Below are 19,765 nucleotides of genomic sequence, written 5' to 3' on the forward strand. Positions count from 1 at the left end.
TGAGGACCAAGGCAGGGGAGTCATGGTGAGACCATAACATTGTCAGAACTGCTATCATTCTTTCCAGTACGCAGGGACACGTGTTCAGGTTCCAACCTGAGGACTATAAATTCAATTTGGGGCACACCTACTCAGTTCCCAGACAACACAAGTGCACAGTGCATGACCCAGAACACCGGCATCAAACAAGAGAAAGAATAACCAGCACAATGGTAAGAATTCATTTCATCTTAGTAAATGGCTTTTCAGCCTCACACTATTACCATGCTAAATCAGTTTTACCTCAAGCTTCACTACGTCACTATTTGTATCACACACAGTAACCACCAGAACTGAATGAGCATGTTTATTCAAACACAAGTTACACATAACCCTTCAAGAAATACATTGCAACTAAGCCTTTGCATATCAGATTTTTTCATTTAGCTTGTCTACAAGACATACTTTGCCAAAACAGCATAATCAGACTAATTTAATGGTTACAACAGAGAACTGCATGTGATGAAAAAAACCAGTTTAAGAACAAAGACCATACAGAGAACATATTACTGGATTACAGCCCAGCATGGAACATTCAGAAAAATGACAGGAGGAAGTTTTATCTAACAGAACACAAGTATACAGCATCATTAGTATACATTTTCCATTAATAATTATTAAAAAATAGAAAAACTGTTAACATCAAATATTACTTTGCTAGCCACTATACCTATAAGGTAAAACCATAAATGGACTAACTCTGCTTAGGAGGTGGAAAACTTTAAGTCTCTAGAATTAACTAGAGCCCAAATCAGCAAGCTACTTATGCATGTGCTTAAGCCCCACCAACACTAGGAAGGCTTACACACGTTGAAGTATTATAATTAACATTGAGAGATTTCAGTATGCATCAACAGTGAAGTGCAGCCAAACACTTGCACTGAATCAGGATTAAAAGTACATGTTACATATATATTATAAAAATAATGATCCTCCTCTCTCAATCTATTATTCTATCACAAGAAAAACACCTACTGGGTATGAGAAAAACTGACACAGTCCCCTGAGGAAGCACAGCTTTTCATGTTTTATTACACAACTCCAAAAGTATGCACAAATCAGTGCCAGGGACAACCTACCATAACTCTACTTTCCAACCTCAGTCTTTTAGAACAACAGAATTAAACCGATTTGCACCAGTGTAGTATTATAACTCTGTATGCAATTTGCAAGTTCAAGATCAAGAAACTTGTTTCTTCAGATCCTTCCCCAAGTGATCAATAGACTCACAGAACTATACAGCTGTACAATAACATCAGTGACTATATACAATCCTGCACAAGATACTGGAACAAAGCCGCAAAGTTACATAAATAAATGTTCAACTTCAAAAATATTTAATTTCTCTTGCATTTAAGTGTTACTAAAAACACAACAACCTCTGCAATTTTGACCTGTATCAGCCCTTTCTAAAATTAAAAGAAAAAAAAAAATTCCCAAAGAATTGCCCTTGTCTAGAAGTTATCTGTATGGCTGTTTAAATAAAATTAGTTTCACCATAGCAATGAATTACAGAAAATATGGGTAGCCAGGAAAATGTTCCACATACTTGGGAATGAAGCATTCCCTTTTGGTTGGAGGAATTTGATTGCTGGGTTTGGGGCTTTTTTACTCTTATGTAAGCCACTATATAATAGTGAACAAAATACTTTTGTTTCATAGAAACAACTAACATTTGCCCACACCAGGCAAATGCTCTATTTACAGATAGATTAGGACTGCCTGACTGACAGTGAGTGTAAGTTGCTGAACTCCAAGAAACATGGAGCCTAAAACGGCGACACTCTCTGCTGAATCGCCTTCCCTTTGAGGATACGCCTTATCTGGAGAAAAGAAAAAGACAGAAACATCAGTATTCATCATCTTGAAGTAAGTCCTGAAAAAACCCCACCCTAGATCCAGTTTTGCACTCCTTTATCCAAGCCTAGGTCCTGAGTTCAGTCACACCAGAAGTGATCCCACTTTACAGCATTTGAACCAATGAAAGGCAACAGTCAGCAACTCAGCTGTGCTTAAGTTACTAATCTTAGGTCAAGAGTCAGTTTTTTCATCAAGTAGGAAAAAGTGATTTTCTTCCTCTGTTACTCAGGCCTAAGAATTGTCATGACTAATTCTGACAAGAGCAATAAAAGCATGAACTCAGGCCATAGTGAGATGAGCAAGAGAAGGAGTATTGCCTCCAGTACGTTGCAGGGTTACAGAAACAAAGCCTATCTTGACAGGTAAAAGCTTTTAAGATGGAAAAAATAAAAGCTGCACGTGAAACCTAAAATTTCAAGTCTGTATATTCTGCCTGATCTTGATGTTGAAGCTGAAGATCTAAAGAATAAAATGGTATTTGCTAAATCTTTTCCTTCAAAGCTGCAACTCAAAAGCCCAAAGAAAGTTCTGGAGTGGAACGCAGCTTTTGTGTGGACAGGGACAGAGGGAAGGAGAGGGCTGCAGTGAATTTTTTACCTGTTCCCCTACGAGGCCATCAGGAACCAGATGAACTGGCTGCTCGTTCTCCAGGTTCCTGGCACTGGGATCGGCTCCCTTGCGCATGAGCAGGCGCACGGCGTCCAGCTGGCTCACGCGGTACTGCAGGCTGGCCGCCATGTGCAGGGCTGTGTTGCCGTTGTAAGCCTGGGGACCACAAAGCAACTCCATGAAGGAAAAGCGGGGGCATGAGCCTCTCCTTTCTCTATCTGTATTATGGAAAAATCACCATACCTTCGCATTAACAAAAGAGAGATAGTTGGGCAGCTCCAAAAAGAGACGAATGAGCTCCAGGTTTGCTTCTTCTGCTGCCAAATGTAAAGCGGAGCGACCACTTTTGCGATCCTATCAAAAAAAGAAACTGTTTAGTCTTCCCTGCAGGTGCTTCACCTATCCAGGGGGAACATGCAGACAAATAGATATAGAAAGCAAAGGAACTGCAGAGTGTTGAGCAAACATACTTGCACTACAATTCATCAAAAGTGAATCTGAATACATATATTTTAATATCAACATCTATCGAACAATGGAACCTGATCTCATCTGCAAGTAAGCTTACATAATGTAATATTTGATATTCTGGTTAAGTAATGGTCTGGCACGGCACAGACCTGAACTGCACAGGTAAGCAGTTTTTAATTAAAATTTGCAGCTCAAGAACAAGGTGCCATCAGCACCCCACTACTATGGGTACCTCAGAGCGCTCCAAACATACTTTTACAACTCTCACTCACTGCAGCCAGCATAGCATCATTCTTAGTCTAGAGATTAGACTGTCACCTCCCTCCTTCCCCAGGTTCGTTTGCATTGATAATAGCCTGCTCTGAATAAATGGAGCATTCTCAGCCCATCTGGGTAAATTAAGCTATAGGGAAGCTTTCAAATCAGCCTTCTTCCCTTGTAATAAATGCAGCATGGGAGAAAGGGACGCAGTCTGCTTCCACATTCTCTCTGGATCTGGCACTTCAGACCAAGGCCTTTTACTTACTTTCGCTTCAACAGAGGCTCCCATTTGTATCAGGATCTTGATGGTTTCTACCAGGCTCTTGTTTCTCAGCAGAAGCTCCTGGACCTCAGGGGAGTGAGGTGGCTGACAGTTCTGCAGTTCATGCAGCACAGCATTATGGGCCAGGACTGCACAGTGCAATGCTGTCAAACCTAAACATCAAAAAAACACATAAAAAATCATCATGAATGAACAAATGCAATACAGAAGTATTGACTGGCTGCTTGTTTCAGAGATTGGATAAAGGAGCTTCTACCCTCATTAAGCCCAGGGATGGTTCCATATTTGTAGGTGACAGTGACTGGTCTCAAGCAGCTTGAGATCTGGACTGTCCATCAAGAGAACAGTGAGGCAGCAGCCTACTGTGAGCTCTCAGCCAGCAGATGATGAAAGAATCAATTTTTAATATATTTTTGTACAAACTATACATTAGAAAGAGCTATTTTACGGGAAAGGGGTCGAAACAGAAGAGCTTTCTACTGCCAGATTCTGGCTACTGTATCCACTGACACAACGCTGGCACTCCAATGTTTTAACAATGGCCAGTTACAACCTAAGGTCTCCATGCCAAACACAGCAATCACATGGAAGAGGAAAGAGCTCCTGACAGACACAGACTAATCACGTTTTCATCTGACAGATACGTCAACTGCACCTGTAAGTTTCCATCTGAAAAGGAAATATTGCATTTTATTGCATTCCCATCAGTAGCTATAAAACAGTGTACCATCCAGTAACTCTGTAAATTATAAACTCTTAACTACTCACCATCATAGTTTGTTGCCTCAAGGTCCACATACTGATTGCTTCCCATAGCTCCCTTTTGGATTGCCTACAAAAGTGGGAACAGGTACACATTTACATCTTATCCAAACTACATACTGCTTCAAATTTGTTTATTGTCTTACTGCAATAGCTGTAATAAAGTTGCAATAAATAACAGCATCCCTGGAAGTGTTCAAGGCCAGGCTGAATGGGCCTCTGAGCAATCTGGTCTAGTGAAAAGTGTCACTGAGCACAGCAGGGGCATTAAAATTAGAAAATCTGTGAAGTCCTTTCCAGCCCAAACCATTCTATGATCCTATGATTAAGAGGAGACTTACTGTTTTGGTTTGGTAAAATAGAGGATTCCCCCAAAATTACTCAAAAATGTTGATGAGAACCTCATTGAGAAATTCAGTCCCACTTTAAGCTCTATGTGTAGACAGACTCCCAAGGCTACCCAGACAGAAAGATAAAGGAAGGATTTTTTTTGGTGTGGTGGTGTTTCCAGAGTTTCCCCAAGCTAAGGGTAAGAGTCAGTGGCTGGGGCAGAGCTGTGCCTGCCTGGCTCTTACCTGGAGGACCTGGGCATGCCCCTTCTCAGCGCAGACATGCAGCGGCGTCCTGCCCCAGCAGTCTGTGGTGTTCACCTGAGCCCCCAAGCTAACCAGGTCCTGCACAATGAGATGCTGATTGGCAGCCACAGCAACCTGGAAAGCACTCTGCAAACATCAAGAAGAAAATTTAAACTATTAGTCATCTGATCTCTAACAGGAAAGAGCAACTAAAACAAATAAAAACCCCAGCTACCTGGTATTATTTAAGCAGTGATTATGAATACTAGGAAGCCAGGAAAAATGAAGCAGAGCACATAGTTTTACCAGCTCAAGGTGATCCCAAGAAGTATTAATAGCTCAAGGTTAATATTAGTATGCAGGCTAAATCTTGGGGTTAATATTAAATAAGCATTTCACCACATCTTTCCCAGGGTTCAGACGTGCAGAAGCACTCAGGTGCAAAAAGCAGGTGCAAAGATTTTTTTTAGAACCTCACCTGGCCATTGTGCTCTTTGATATCCAGCATGTGTAGGGCAGCCATCTTCCTTGCAAGAACATAGGAGAGTGCTCGACGGCCCTGGGCCACAGCAATGTGGAGGAAGCTGCAGAAAAGAGAAGCAACAGAGTTACACCACCAGACACAAACCAGGGCTGAAGACAGCAGAGAACCAAATGTCTAGAAGAGGTACTATGCTGCCAGCTTCAGACTTCCTCTGCATAACTAAGACAGGAACATGGGCATTTTCTTATCAGGGCAATTTAAAGTATCTAAATTAGAATGTTTTACTCCCCTTTTAACCAAGTCTAACAATAAGCTCCTGAAATTAGAAAATACATCTACTCAAGTGTGCTGGAGCTCTGCATGGCAGCCATCAGCAACGCCACACCTTTCCCTTGATCAGCCAAACCACTGCACTTGTGACACAAACACAGCTATTGAACTGCTTCACTAAAACCCACAGTCTGCCAAAACCCAAACAGAAACACTCCCCAACCTCCCACAGAAGAAACACCAAGATAAACAGCACTCACGTGTCTCCATCGGCGTCCTTTGCAAGGAACTGGTCTTGAGAGATGTTAGCCAGTTTGTTCTCCTCCTGTTCCACTTGCCACTGAAAAAATGACTTGCCCAGCTGCGTCGTACTCCTGGCAACATTTTGGTCAGGCAGCGAGACATTGAGAGTAGCCAGAGAGATGCTGCGCTCCAGACTACCACAGAGGTTGCTGGAGAGCAAGCTGAAATTGGGGGCATGAGGGGCAACCTCAGCCTGGGGGTGGGCACTGCTCAGCGGCTGGAGGGGAGCGGAGATGCTGTCCGAGCCCTCCGAGTCGTTCAGGAGGGAGGAGAAGCTCTGCGACGGGCAGTACGGCAGCTCGTGGCTCTCAAAGGTGCTCTGCTGGTAGGCAGGAGACTGGTCACTGCCAACAAACGGCCTGTAGTCCAGGGAGGAGCCATCTGAGGGATAACTCTGTGGCAAATCTTGGCTCTGGGACGCAGGGAACTGGTAATGCTGTGGTGGATCAAGCATGTGCTGGCTGGTGTGGTCTTGGAATGCTTGGTACTTCTGGGACGGGGAGAACGCCTGTGTTCCCGGGCTGTCCTGGTACTGCTCAGCAGGAGAGCCGTGGCTGGAGACTGAGTGCAACCAGCTCACCTGCACTGTGTTCAGGGAAATGGGGCTCGACTCGTTCTTGATGTTTATAATGTTCTGAAGCAGATCAGAACTGCTCTCGTGCTTTGGGTCAGCTTTATGGGTCTCCTCCATGCTATCCATAGAAGTTGGTGTCTGGGGTGGGGTCTGACAGGTGGGGGAAAAAAACAACACAAGGCAAATCAAAACAAGCCCCAGAAAATTAGAGGTATAGTTGTATCTGGTAGTTTATGAGCATACAAAGCAAACTGAAAAATAAAGGCATGGAAAAAATTACTACAGACTCACCAGGAGATGAGGGTGAACATTCGCTTGGCGTTTGAAAGAAGGTCCATCAGAAAGGAGTTCAGGAGCCTTCCTTTTGCCACTGTGGCTCAGTATGCTCTTCAGTTCTGATGAAAAGAAAATAAATTCAGAATCCGTTTGGAGGTTACTCTTACAATTGATTTAAAATGTTACTGCAGGGTATGTATTAAAAAATGGTCTACCTGTGTATGGTTCGTAGTTCGCCAATCCTCCTTGTGCCTGTTAAGAAAAATCCAAAAAATTTCTGTTATTATAATGTTATTTCTGGGGGAAAACAAACAGAAACAAATAAACACAAAAAACAATCCACCAAAAAAAAAACCCCAACAACAACAAGAAGGCAGCCGTGACTTCCTTCTATAAACACAGAATATACCTTAGAATAATTCTAGTACATGGTTGTCTAACCCTAACTTAATTGCTTTTAATTAAGGTTAGAAAATGGAAAGAGTTTAATGAAACTTAAATAAAACCCACTGTTTTTATTTGGGCTTTTCAGGCCATTTGTTATAATACCACAAAATTCCAGAAAATCAAGAGAAATACATTATTCCTTCCAGAGACCAGAGGATTTTTTTGAAACATTAATAACCCAGCCAATTTTACAATTCTTTAATGCCATGAACTTTCCTATGCAAATACCTTCCTCTGAAAACACTTATCTAGGAAGCTTTTAAACACACACTCACAAAAAAGAATCTAATCGAATCAAAAACACTCTTTAATCTTCTCAGAATTTCCTGTAATTTTTTTGTCCTTTCAGACTGAAAGAGTCTACCTTTACACTGTGTGCTTGTAACAGAGAGGCACAACAGTATGACAAACAAATCTGAGAAAAATCCCTAACCCTTCCAATGAATGATCTCATTCCAGCCAACACGGAATTTCTGTGGTTTCGCAACACAAATGTATCTTTATCCAGACTCCCTTTAGAAAATAAAGCTCAGTAAGAACAGTTTTAAATGCTTCCTTCTCTCATGGCAAACCTTCTTTCTGATTTCTTCCCAGCTGCATTTTTCCATTATGCGTTGAAAAGGAAAAACACTGATTCCATCCACAGCAGATAAAGCTCATTTCTAGCATTACCGCGAAGTGCTTTCTTGCCAGTAACCATTAAAATCAAGCCTGTCAGTGCAGAAAGCTGCCGGTTACCTTGCTTTCCTCGGTGGCAGGACCCGAGGACATCTGCTTGCTGCTCCTGAAGTGCAGCAGGAGCTCCTTCACGGAGTTCTTCACACGGACCCCCTGGAAAGGTCCTCTGTGCTGCTTCCCCCCCCCCATGTGTTGTTCAACTGTGGAGACACGAAAACAGAACCCGAACTTAAGCCACCCGTTTCGTACACGTTTAATAATAAATATAGAAAAAAAGACCCAAACAAACTAGAAAGTCTCGTGGAAAGGCACCTAAAGCCTGGTTTAGCAGAGAGGAGCCAGAGAGCTGCTCCGCGTACCCCTTCGCCATCCCACGGGCGTGCGGCTCCTCCGCTGCCCGGGGACCGCCCCGCCGCTCCCGCTGCCCGGATGGGAGCGCCGCGGCACCGGGCACGAAGCGCCGGCCAAACGCGCCCGCCTTTCCCCGCTTCGGCCGCTTTCCCACGCGGGAGGATCGGCGGCCGGCTTCGCCCCCGAGGGGACGGAGCAGGACCCGCGGCTCCGCGCTCTCCCCGCCACCCCCCGGGGCCGGGGCCGCCGCGGGGACCCGCCGTACCTTGCAGAGCGGGGCGGGGGCCGCCCCGGGGGTCCCTCCGGCCGCCGCCGCGGCTGCTCACCGAGAGGTCCGAGTCGGATCCCGGCGAGCCCGGGGCGGAGGAGTGCGCCGGCGAGCAGCTGCCCTCGCTGGAGTGGGGCGAGGCCCCGTAGAAGTAGGCGAGGTTGATGGGGCTGCTGAGGGCGCCGCCGTCGCCGCCATCGGGCGCCGCGTCGCGGCTGCTCTCCACGATCATGGCGGTGCGGCGCGGCGGGCGGCGGCGCGGGGCAGCGGGCAGCGGAGCGAGCGCGGGCACGGCCAGGGCTGGGCGGGCGGCGCGGCGGCTCTGGGGGCGCGGGGCCGCGGCCGCGCTTATACCGGGTCCGCCCCCCGCGGGAGGGGCCCGCCGGGCGGGGCCGCGCTTCCCGTCAGGGCGGCGGGAGGAGCCTGCCCGTGAGGGCCCGGCGGGGAGTCACGGTCCGGGGTGCCGCCGCCTCACGCCTTGTCCGCCAAGCTTGCCCCCGTGGGCTTCGCGGGATAATAGGATATCCTGAGTTGGAAAAGCTCCATCGGGACCGTCGAGTCCGACTCCTGGCCCTGCCCAGGACACACCAAGAATCCCACTGAGCCTGAGAGCGTTGTCCAGATGCAGCCTGGGCAACCCTCGCTCACAACGCATGCAACCACAAATTACTACCCGCTTATGGAGCTGCAGAGGTGGGAATGAGCAGAATCTCCCTCGGCCTCCCACCGCTGCTGATGCCACCTCATGTCCCCATTGGAGGCATCCCTCACACTTCTGCTCCAATCCTGCCAGTCCTTGGCTCCAGAATGCAGGTGTGGAAGAACAGAGACTTTTTGGTCATGTGCATCCCATGAGCAGCATCCAGCGAGAAGGGGAGCGTGAGCAGTTACTCACAATTGAGATGAGTCATCTGTGTTGCTCTTACCCGGTGTGGAATAGGCAGGGGCAGACAGGGAGTGATTTTGGTTGTAGCTTGCACCATAATGTGGTGGCAAGAGCCTCTCTGTCGAGGCCACCTCAACCTTCTTCTTGGGGAGAAGCGGGAAAGCAACACAATGCCAAAACAAAAAGTGGGCGAAACTGTGCGATTACTGTTAACATCACTGAGTTATTACCGATGTTCTCAGGAAGACTTCCTGGGTTTCTACTTTTCAAACAAATATTTCTGCTTTCCCATTTCCATTGAAGTCACCATCTTCTAAAGTACAAGTGAGCAATTTTGCCCACAAGGTTGAGATTAGGATGTTTTTAGCACTGTGGCTGCTCCAATAAATATGTAGTAGAACAACATGGTCTTACATGGTCTTTCTAAAGTATATTATGCAAACTGGAGGTCTATAATTTATATGTTTTAATTGTATTGAATAGCACAGGTCAAGTGCAATATGAAATTATATTAATCAGCCCACGAGGAGGCAGGAGGGAATTGCTTTATATTATTCAAATATTTCTCCCACCGTCAAGTGAACAAAGAGTTTTGCTGAGAACTGTCTAGGCCAGTTTCTACTCCAAAGACTGTTGTTTTACACCATAGATTGAATCTATGCAGCCGTGAATCTATGCAGCAGGAGTGAAATTTGTAAGTAGAACCCAAAAAACAAAATCAGATGCCAAGTAGTGGCAGAAATACCCCAATAGAGGTAAAAATTTATTTGCTCCCTGAGCAGAAACTCACCCCCAAGCACACCTTCTCCCTCATTTAACAAAGCACTTTACACACGTGAGGATTTATTAAACCAGGCTGTGTGTTTTAAGCAAGGAGAGGGTTTGATGTTCAAGCCTTAGACCTCAGTTATGATACCTTAACCTTAAGCAGATGCTTTTCTCCTCATTGAAAAGCACTTGGTGCTCAGAGATCCTGGAGCCCACGAATGCTCTTTGCACATTCAGTGGCTGTGATGAGGACCCACAACTCAACTTTCCAAAGTGGATGCAACTGATGGACTTTTGTGTTCTCATCCCTACCAGGAAGCCCAGAAAGCCACTCATTTCAATCTCACAGGAGGCTCTGCAAGTCCTACAAAATGCATCTTGTCTTTCAACAAGTGGATGGTAATGCAAATCTGAGAAGTTGATAACCCAGAAAATTAGATTTGTCATCCGTGTTGCCTGCCATTCCCTTTAAAATGTCAAGAGTAAAAGAGATTTCAAACCAAAAGTGGTTTTGTCTCATTGCAGTTCTTCTGTGTCGTAGAAGGTTCCTAAACCACATGCAGGCAGGGACAGGCAGCACCTTTATCCTTGCTATTCAATAACAATTTTGGAATGGATTTAATTGGAGATTAGTCTCTACATATGAATGAAAACTCTTCTATAAAACAATTTAATGAGTTTGTGTTTGGTTTTTTCCCTAAAGAGGGCATAGAGTTTCTTTTTCTCTTCTACTCCAAACTCTCTACTCCCCTGAAGGTTGAATTGTTGACTTGCTCTCCTTTTACCGAGCAAAATCCATTTCAGGCAACAATTTGATACCTGAGCTCATACTTGCTTCATCAGTGACATCTTATTTATCAGGTCTCCTGGCATAAATCTACTCCCAGGCAAAGCAGATTAAGACAAGTCTAATTCCACCAAGCTCCATAACAAAAGGCTCTTTCAAAAATATACACACACCCATTGGTTGCACAAGATGTGCTGGCTCACAGCAGCCCTGTGTTCTCAAACTGCTTCTCTGAGAGTTACTGGTAAATTATTTCCACATCCACAAGCTGTAATTATTAATGCTGCAGACCTTGAGCATTAATGGGTTTTTGGTTTTGGCCCAAACACTACATAACATGTGTGGTGACCAAAACCCTGTGAGGCATCTTCAACCAAAGTAAGTTCCTCTGGGGCAGGGTGGTGACCAAAGAAAAAAGCACTTGTCACCTCTTCTCCTTGGGAAGGCATCCAGCTGGTTTCAGCCTTCTTTGGCCGAGCTGTAATTCAGTGTAACCCACCAACCTCAGATCTGGAGAAGGCTGCGAGGTGAGCACAAGGCAGCCACCTCAGCTCCCCGATGTGCTGTCTGCCCATGTTTTTATTGCACCAGCTCCCTACTGGGATGTATCAATAATGCCAACTAGTGGCCGTCAGCAGCAGCATTTGTCCTGAAACCACTTTTCTATACACCTGCAAAAAGTGAGATAAGCCTATCTTGGTATCTCAAATAACAACAGAAAGGAAACAGAATGCACTTGTTTCTGAAAACTCCATCTCTTCCCTCTCTTCAGAGCACAGCCCAGTATTGTAGCATTTAAAGCAATCAGTCTTGGTTTAGGTTAATCCAATATATTTGATTAATGAAATAACTTTTGTGAGTGTGACTTGTGCACACCCATGAACTACTTCATGGGATCCAGAAAATACTTTTGTTAAGAACAAAGCCAAAATCCAATTGTGCTTGCTGGGTAGGGGTCTCATTAGAGAAAGCAAAGAGGCTGAATACCAGCACCTTAGACTTCAACCACCTGCTAAACATCTAGGCTAACCAAGGTCATGTTTATCCCCTTTGCCATCCTAATCAGAACAAGCACAGAGAAAAGATGCAGCGTGCCTGCACTGCTTGGTCCCCGGGGCACCTACTGGGGTGAGCGCTATAGGGAATGTAGGCTTTAAAGAAATAAATGAATGAATAAAGCAAGCCCAGTAAGTGGAGCTTTGCCTTCCCTGTGGAGCAGCACGTAGTCACACTGCCAGGCACACTGTACAAGCTCCCTGTGTGAGTGAGGAACATACCAGCTCTCAGAGCAGGCCTTGGTTTGGCAGGTATGGGAGCAGAATAAATCTCTCCCCTCACTCTGTCTCCTGAGCAGCAGCATGGAGTAAGGGACAGCCTCTAGGTGAAGTGTCAGGGCACAAACTGCTAGAAACAAGAACTTGGTTTTGCAACACATTTCTGGAGCAGCATGACCTTCATGGCATTTCTTAAACTTGACATAAAAATGGTAGTTTACAACCCAGTTGCTTAATGCAAGTGAATATTTGCTGTGTTGATGTCAAACATGCCCTATCCTCTACTGGGTGTAATTGAGGCTCCTGCTGCACACTGTGAGCTGAGGTGTGCAAACAGCACTGCCACACCTCTGCACCCCAGCAGCATTTCCAACAGCACACACCTCCCAAACCATGCAGCAAAACATTCACCTTGCTTCTAGACTGGCATTGAGAAAAGCAGAGGTAAAATCTCAGGAACCATTTCACTCCTAGAGAGCGTCCAGGGTCTGTACCTGCATTTGCTTTAAGGGTTCTGGAGAGCACTTGTCAGCAGGTTGGAAGTGGTCCATGACACGGTTTAACTCTAAAAGCTGGTACAGAGGAGTTATTGTTTCTCCCCTCTTTGCTATACTTGTATTGCTACATTTTTCCTAGACTTTGGTCTCCAAGACTGACATTCTGGGATTAACCTGAACATCAAAAGGGGGCATGTATAATTCTTCATATTAAGGAAAAACTTAGACTTCTTATTTAACATATTTCTTTTGGGCCTTACTCCTTTGATCCAGAGAATATCCTCAATTCTGCTTTTTTTCTCTCAAGCCATCTGATATTAAAAAAAAAAAAAAAGTAAATTTAAAAAAAAGTGGGGTGCTCCTAAGTAGATCTTTCAACACTGTGTATATAAACCAGCTGAAATCAGTACAGAAGAAAAGAAACCCTAAACCCAGCAAGTGTTGCAAAGCTGGCAGAGAGGACCTGAGTTCTGTGAAAGCAGTTTCCTTGTATATATACCTCGTGTCTGGGGACATTCTTCCCAACATACTCACTACCCTGGTTAGTCATGTTTTCTCAGCAGCTTACCTGTCTCATTAGTTCATTAGTGCCTTGCAGCAGGGGAGAAACACACACACCACTGATGTCACAGCGTGTAAACAAGGAGCAGGAGGCCATTTCCCCATAGCAAAGGGCAACGTCATATGTCACCTATCCTAAAGGATACTGTGTGTGCATAGATGAGGTAGAGAGTGCATCTTCTTGCCTCAAAGTATGTGGCTTGTTGTGGTATTCCAGTTTAGAAAGGGAGTTGGCACAGTTTCTCAGTGCTGCTAGGGAGACAGTGTAGGTTTGGAAGGGTCAGCATCAGTTTTCCTTGTTGCTCATGCTGAAGACATTTTTCTTCCTAACCCAGGTGATCCACCTGGGCCAAAATCTGACATTCATAGCTCACATTAATTTCATGTTTTGCTGTCAGATGCAGGAGCATGTGCTGCAAGCACAGTAGATGAGCTGGGCTCTAGTGTACTTTGATTTCAATGTTCCTGCCTTCCACAAACAAGGACCACTTCAACCACCTGTAAAACAAAACCACTTTCTAACAGGGACTGCAGAGCTGTCCCAAGGCACATTGCAACACTTCAGCACAGGAGTGGGAGGAAAAAAATCTCAAAGTGAGATTTGAACCTAGAAAAACATGATTTTTTGAACTGTTCTCTACCCACACACTTGCATTCCTAGACTCAGTTTGTATGTAGTGGCAGGTAACCTATCTAAGATTAAGGTTGCCATATATCCAGGTTTCTCAAACATGCATTTTTCCACTCAAAAACATTGTCTAAGCAGATTTTGAAAATTTGTGCTCTTCTTGGACATGGCAAACCAGTCACATCTACCAGACAGCAGGTCTAACAGCTGACCAGTCCAGAAACTGAGGGCACAATCTCAGTATTTCTACAGCCCGCCTGTGCAGCACTTGCGTGGCGGGATCAACACCTGCAGGAAGCCTCAGCACTGATTTGCACAATCCTACACATCCTGTGTGCATACCATCAGCTCAAGGGTGCAGATTAACGAGAAGGAAAGTCCAGGCAGAAGCAAGACAACCAGTAAAAAACACTTGTAGCATGTTGACGCTGTAGAGTTCATTGAAGGGAATGCCCTCATCTAATGTCTTGAGCTTATTTCACTGTGTTTTCCAGCTGATAGAGTTTAAATGCTTTCAGTTCAGACATCCATTCATTAGAGAACTCCCAGCTTTCAAAATACATGTCTATCTGACCATTGGGAAAGTCCTGAAACTCAGCTATAGAGCTGTCCTCCAGTAGTCAGACAAAAACTCAATGAACAGGAAATTTTCTCATTGAAAAAAGCACCTAATTCAAGGCAGAATAATAAAATTTTGTCATAGTAGGGAAAATGTTAGGTCCCTTCCAAACAGTGACACAAAATTTTTTCTGGTGCTTAGGATGAACTGCATCTACTAAGGCAGGTTTTATCTTCAGTTAAAGTGTGCTGGAACAGCTGGGACAATACCTCTCCACTCATGGGTCAAAATTTGCTGTCACACAAGTCTCAATCCCAGATGTCTACGTAAAATATACAAATATCACAGAAAGGATCCAAATACTCTGTTCTTTCTATTGACTTAACAGCCACCTGCTACAGGTTTAGAAAGAAATCCATGACAGTAATGACAACTTCACAGTAATATGTAAATAGTGCACGAGTTAGCATAAAACATCAAGAAAGCTGGAAATAAACTCTTTGATTTGGTGGGGCACTGTGCAGAGCTCTGTTCCCAGGCGTTGGCTCCCTCCTCCAGTTCCCAGCTGGGAAGAGACACCTTCCAAAGCCAGACACATCCTGTCTGACAGGACGCTGCTCTCCACAGAAGCCAGCCCATGGATGTTTAAGTTTCCTTTTAATTTCCTGCCAATTTCTCAAGAAGAAAGCAAAAGTAAAAGCAGCTCCTTTTTCTGTCTTGCACGTTTTGTCTCAGAAGTTTGTGACTGGCAACACATGAAGTCACACAGGGGTTTCTTAGCAGGGTTTCTTAGCAGCACCACCAGGACTGAGTTTTGCTATTCTTGAAAGTCCAGATGAGAAGCAAAGCCAGATCAGAGCACCAGGGCAGGAAGCAAAGGGATGGGATTGTTCCTGCCACTCTGCTGCTCTGAGCAGCCCAGGGATGGGAAAGGAAGCTCCCCAGTGCCCAGGACTGCTGCTGCAGACCTGTTCCCAGCAACTGAAGATGACGATGATGATGATGATGATGATGATGATGATGATGATGATGATGATGATATCCCAACCACGACCTCCAGGGTGGCAGGCTACAAGGCTGCCCCAAGCAGCCCAGGGCTTGGCTGGTGCTTGCCCCCCGTGACAGAGGGTATTTCCTCCCTGCACACACCCTGCTCCCACCCTCTGCCACCAAATACAACAGGAAATGTGGCTTGCTGCAAAGAAAGCAAATAGAAGTCTAACGAGCAAAAATAAAAAATCACTTGCTGGAACGTGATCACAGAGCTGATACTGGAGTTTTGTTTGGAGCAGAAATATGACCCCTAGGTGACATTTGTCCCTGACTGCTGGTCACCCAGTCTGGCAGAGGGAGAGCCCAGGGTGTCTCCCTTTCCCTGCCCTCTGTGTGCCTCCAGCAAACCTCCTCGTCTCAGCTGAAATCACCTGGCTTCCATCTGAAGTACCCGTGAGCTACCCACCCCCAGTAGCACACACATCTCCAATGTCATCACAGCACACACCTGCCCCCAAACATTTGGGGTCTGAAAAGCAGACCCCATTTTATCCTCTGCAAGGCTCTTCCTGCTGAGCTGCCCTAGTTGCCTGCTAGAGATGGGCACGGTTAATGAACCGGGTGCTGCATAATCATCCCCGTGTGGTAAGCCAGGGAAACCCTCGCCAGGTGATGAAAAGGAGTTTATGGTTTGGTTTAATAAACCCCTTAGCATAACAAAATTTAAAGTGAATTTTAAGCTCATTAAATTTAATTCTTTTTCATTCCCACCGTTTGGTTTTTTTTCAATTACAAGAAAGTAGGCGTAGATTCCTATTTTTATATGGTTCCCTGTGTTGTCTCACACTGCACCATGACAGTGTATTCCTGTCCTGTTAAAGCTGACAGGCTGATATGCTGATGGTGCTCTGCTATCCCAAAATTACTGATGAGCTGCCAGGAAAGGATTGTAATTGTAATCAAGATTATACAAAACACCTTTTTCCACTAACAATGTTTCTTCCATTCAGTACTCTCCAAGTTAGCTTTCCATCCGTCCATCCATCCATCCATCCATCCTCTGGAAAGCTATTACACCCTCCCCTAAAAATGCAGATTGTTTCAGAGAGAGTCACCCAGAACAGCTAAGCTATTTAGGACTATTTTGCCACCAGATTCACCAAGGGTTTTCAAAAATCACACCATTCTTTGTGGTTTCTTTGCCTTGGCTGTCACCCATTACCTTCCCAGAAGCCAACCATTCTTCCATACTCAACCCCAAAACACACAGATTATTACAGCACAAGCCACTTGCAAAGTTATTACAAATTTTAAAAAACTTATTAGAAACCAATATTGTTTCAATCAATTAGGTTTTCTAAGCAATAAATCAAATAAAATTATACCAGCATACCTTCATGTTGGAGGAGTGAAGTTAGGAATAGTTCTATGGAAAACGAGCCAGTTCTTGGCACCCCATTGGCAACTGATCATTCCTTATGGCCATGCCCGTGTGAATGACTGAGAAGTTCCTCTGAGGTTTAAAGGTGTGAAATAGAGAAGCAGTGGTAAGGAAATTTTTCTTCCCCTCCCTCACAAAAGTCCTGCTTACTTTGGCTTTCTGTTCGCAAAAAAAAAAATAGAAAAAAGAAAAAAAAACACCCCAAAACCCTAAACAACACCCCACAAGTTTCTTTCAGCTTCTGGCTGAGTACCCACAGGGCACCTTTAGTGCAGTGGCTTGCACACCACTTATCTTTTGGCTCTGGTTGACAGGAAGCAGGGATGTTGTGACATGTGAGAGGAAGCAGGGTGGAGGAGGACAGTGGCGTGAGCATGGCTCCCTGGACTTTTTCTGCACAGTGGAATTTCCCAGGTGGGGTAAGCCCTGGTTGAGGACATTCCCCTGCCAAAAAGGCTGGCAGGAAATCCCAGGCTGGTGTAATACTGCCAAAAAAGGGTCTAGAAAATACTGATATGAGATAAGAGTAATGAAAAAGTGCTGGGCAACAATTGGGTGAAGAGAAACCTGCAGGTTTCCCAGTGGGGTTTCCTGCCTGCCAGGGTCAGGTTCTCATTGCCCACCTCCTGCCTGCAATGCTGCCTGTGTGGCCACAGGCACTGAACTGCATCTCACTATCCCTTTTCTGTCTTGGCTAAACTGGATAAGCATAGCATTCACAGAGGAAAAAAAGAGAGATCCAGTGTCTCACAGGAAAAAAAATAGCTCCAGCCTTTGGTAGGTGGTTGGCAAATGGCTGGCTTTCAGCAGGACTTGGCAAATGGCTGGCTTTCAGCAGGACTTTGCCCTCAGAAAGGTTGGAATGAGTTTCACAGGGTGTCAGTGTCAAAGCTCCATACAGCCAGGAGCCTGCTTAAAATGGGAAGGGGGTTATATGTAAAATAAAAAAAAAATAGAAAGGAAAAAAATTAGTCTCATTTTTCACAGATGTATTAGGTGTGAAATAGTCACCTGCTACAGTAGATAAAAACAACCTTCAGTATAAAAAAGTTGTCCTGGATTTTCCTAAAATGTGAGTAGATCCATCTTAATCATAGTCCCTTTTCCTTTCTTCTTTCAGCAGTGGCATGGGCCAGGACTCACCATGCATATCAAACATGGTGAGCAAGGACAGGACACCCAAATCTTTCCAGAGCAAACACCTGTAACTCTCAGTGCCTTGTGCTGCCCCTTCCCAATGCAGCTAACTGATACAATTTCCAGCAGCTGGCACCAACAAGGCAAAAGCACCGGACCACTGGTTCCTCTGCCTGTTGTGTACCCAGTGCCTCCTGCACTGGAACATAGATGTTAAAAACAAACAGAACATCCTCAGACTTTATCCCCACCCTTGCCCTGCCCCAGCAAGCTGCAGGAGGGAGGTGGGAGAGAACATCTCCATCCCAAAGGTGATACATTCAAAACCTTCCCCCCTGCAGGCAGGAAACTCTGCGTGGGCTCCATCTTCCTGTTGGCAGATGCATTGTATCACTGGAACATATTCAACTGATAATCTTGATGGGCTGATACTTCTGTTTGAAATCAGGATGGTTTGTTCCAGCTGGGGCTGCTATTTGTTTGCTCTCTGAAGGCCCGTGCTGCCCTCAGTATGTCTAACACGGGTCAGGGCGGGGCCTCATCCAGACCCTTGCCCTGCTCTCTCCTGCAGCAGCTGGGAAGCAAAACCTGCTGCCTTTGGGGCCTGAGGGGCTTCTGAGCGCCTCCACAAGGGGTCAAGATCTCTCTTTGCAAAGAGGGGAGCCTGCAGCCCCAAAGAGGCACAGATGGCCCAACACCACAGGCAGTAGGAGCAGCACCTGGAGCACCTCCAGGAGCTCATCCATTCTCCCAGGTGTCACTGCCTTTGGGGTTAGGGCAGCTCAGGTGCTTTGACTCCAGAAATCACAGGGTGTCACAGACATATTTTATGAAAAATCCTTTTGCCAGGATCTTTTCTCCTGAGAAGCTTCAGCTTCTCCATGTTTTGCTGCTTTGGAATGTGATTTGGAGAATTGTTTACCCAGCATGTGAAATAGTTTTTACTTGATGACCAGTGACAGCCACCTGTGTCAAGGCTGTGAGCAGTCACAAGATTTTATTATCATTCCATTCCTTTCCTTTGCTACCCTTCTGATGTCTCCTTTCTCTTTTCTTTTAGTGTAGTCTTAGTATATCATTTCCTTTTAATATAATAGATATCATAAAATAATAAATCAGCCTTCTGAAACATGGAATCAAGATTCTCATCTCTTCCCTCGTCCTGGGACCCCTGTGAACACTGCCACATTTGGTGACCCCGAGTGAGTTGCCACAACAGGGGACATTTTTATGACCTGAATATGTGATGGAGGTCAGCCCCCTCCTGTGCAAAGAGGTGAGTACCTGCTGCAAAGAAAAGGAAAATCCAAGTCTGACAAGAAAAGAAAGATGAGTAAAATTGCCATCGCTGATGTGTGGCAGGGCAGGATGAAAAGTCATGACTCCAGCCCCAAATGAAAATATCTACTTGTAACAATGTTTGTTCTGCACAAGAACACAGGCAACAGGACATCAGGAAGAAATGTGTTAACATAGGGAACCTACATTTCAACCAGCAGATATAAAACTTCTAGGGTTGGAAGATACACATATGTTGAACACATTTTACAATAATGTAAAGTAATTATAATATCAGCTTGTTACTGGAGCACCTGATATTTTTAATTGGATTTTTAAGACAGGATATTTTTTCAGTAAAGTAACTTTCTTTTTCTAATTTTACTTATCAAAGCAAGGGCAAAAGCAAGGCACAGAAAAAGCAAATAATAATAATACTACACAG

The 19,765-nt window shown here is 45.0% G+C and overlaps 1 protein-coding gene across 1 annotated transcript; it reads right to left on the reverse strand.

The window, feature by feature from the left end:
- Positions 1-332: 332 nt before the first annotated feature.
- NFKBIZ (NFKB inhibitor zeta) lies at positions 333-17,705 on the reverse strand. Its single transcript, XM_054627893.2, has 12 exons — positions 8,509-17,705; positions 7,953-8,092; positions 6,983-7,019; positions 6,783-6,886; positions 5,875-6,641; positions 5,339-5,444; positions 4,861-5,007; positions 4,292-4,355; positions 3,506-3,675; positions 2,752-2,862; positions 2,497-2,664; positions 333-1,862 (listed from the first exon to the last, which is right to left on the reverse strand). The coding sequence occupies exons 1-12, from the start codon at positions 8,741-8,743 to the stop codon at positions 1,809-1,811; spliced, it is 2,103 nt and encodes a 700-aa protein (XP_054483868.2). The 5' UTR covers positions 8,744-17,705; the 3' UTR covers positions 333-1,808.
- Positions 17,706-19,765: the final 2,060 nt, after the last annotated feature.

Source organism: Agelaius phoeniceus, chromosome 2, assembly GCF_051311805.1.
Source record: "Agelaius phoeniceus isolate bAgePho1 chromosome 2, bAgePho1.hap1, whole genome shotgun sequence".
NCBI lineage: Eukaryota > Metazoa > Chordata > Aves > Passeriformes > Icteridae > Agelaius > Agelaius phoeniceus.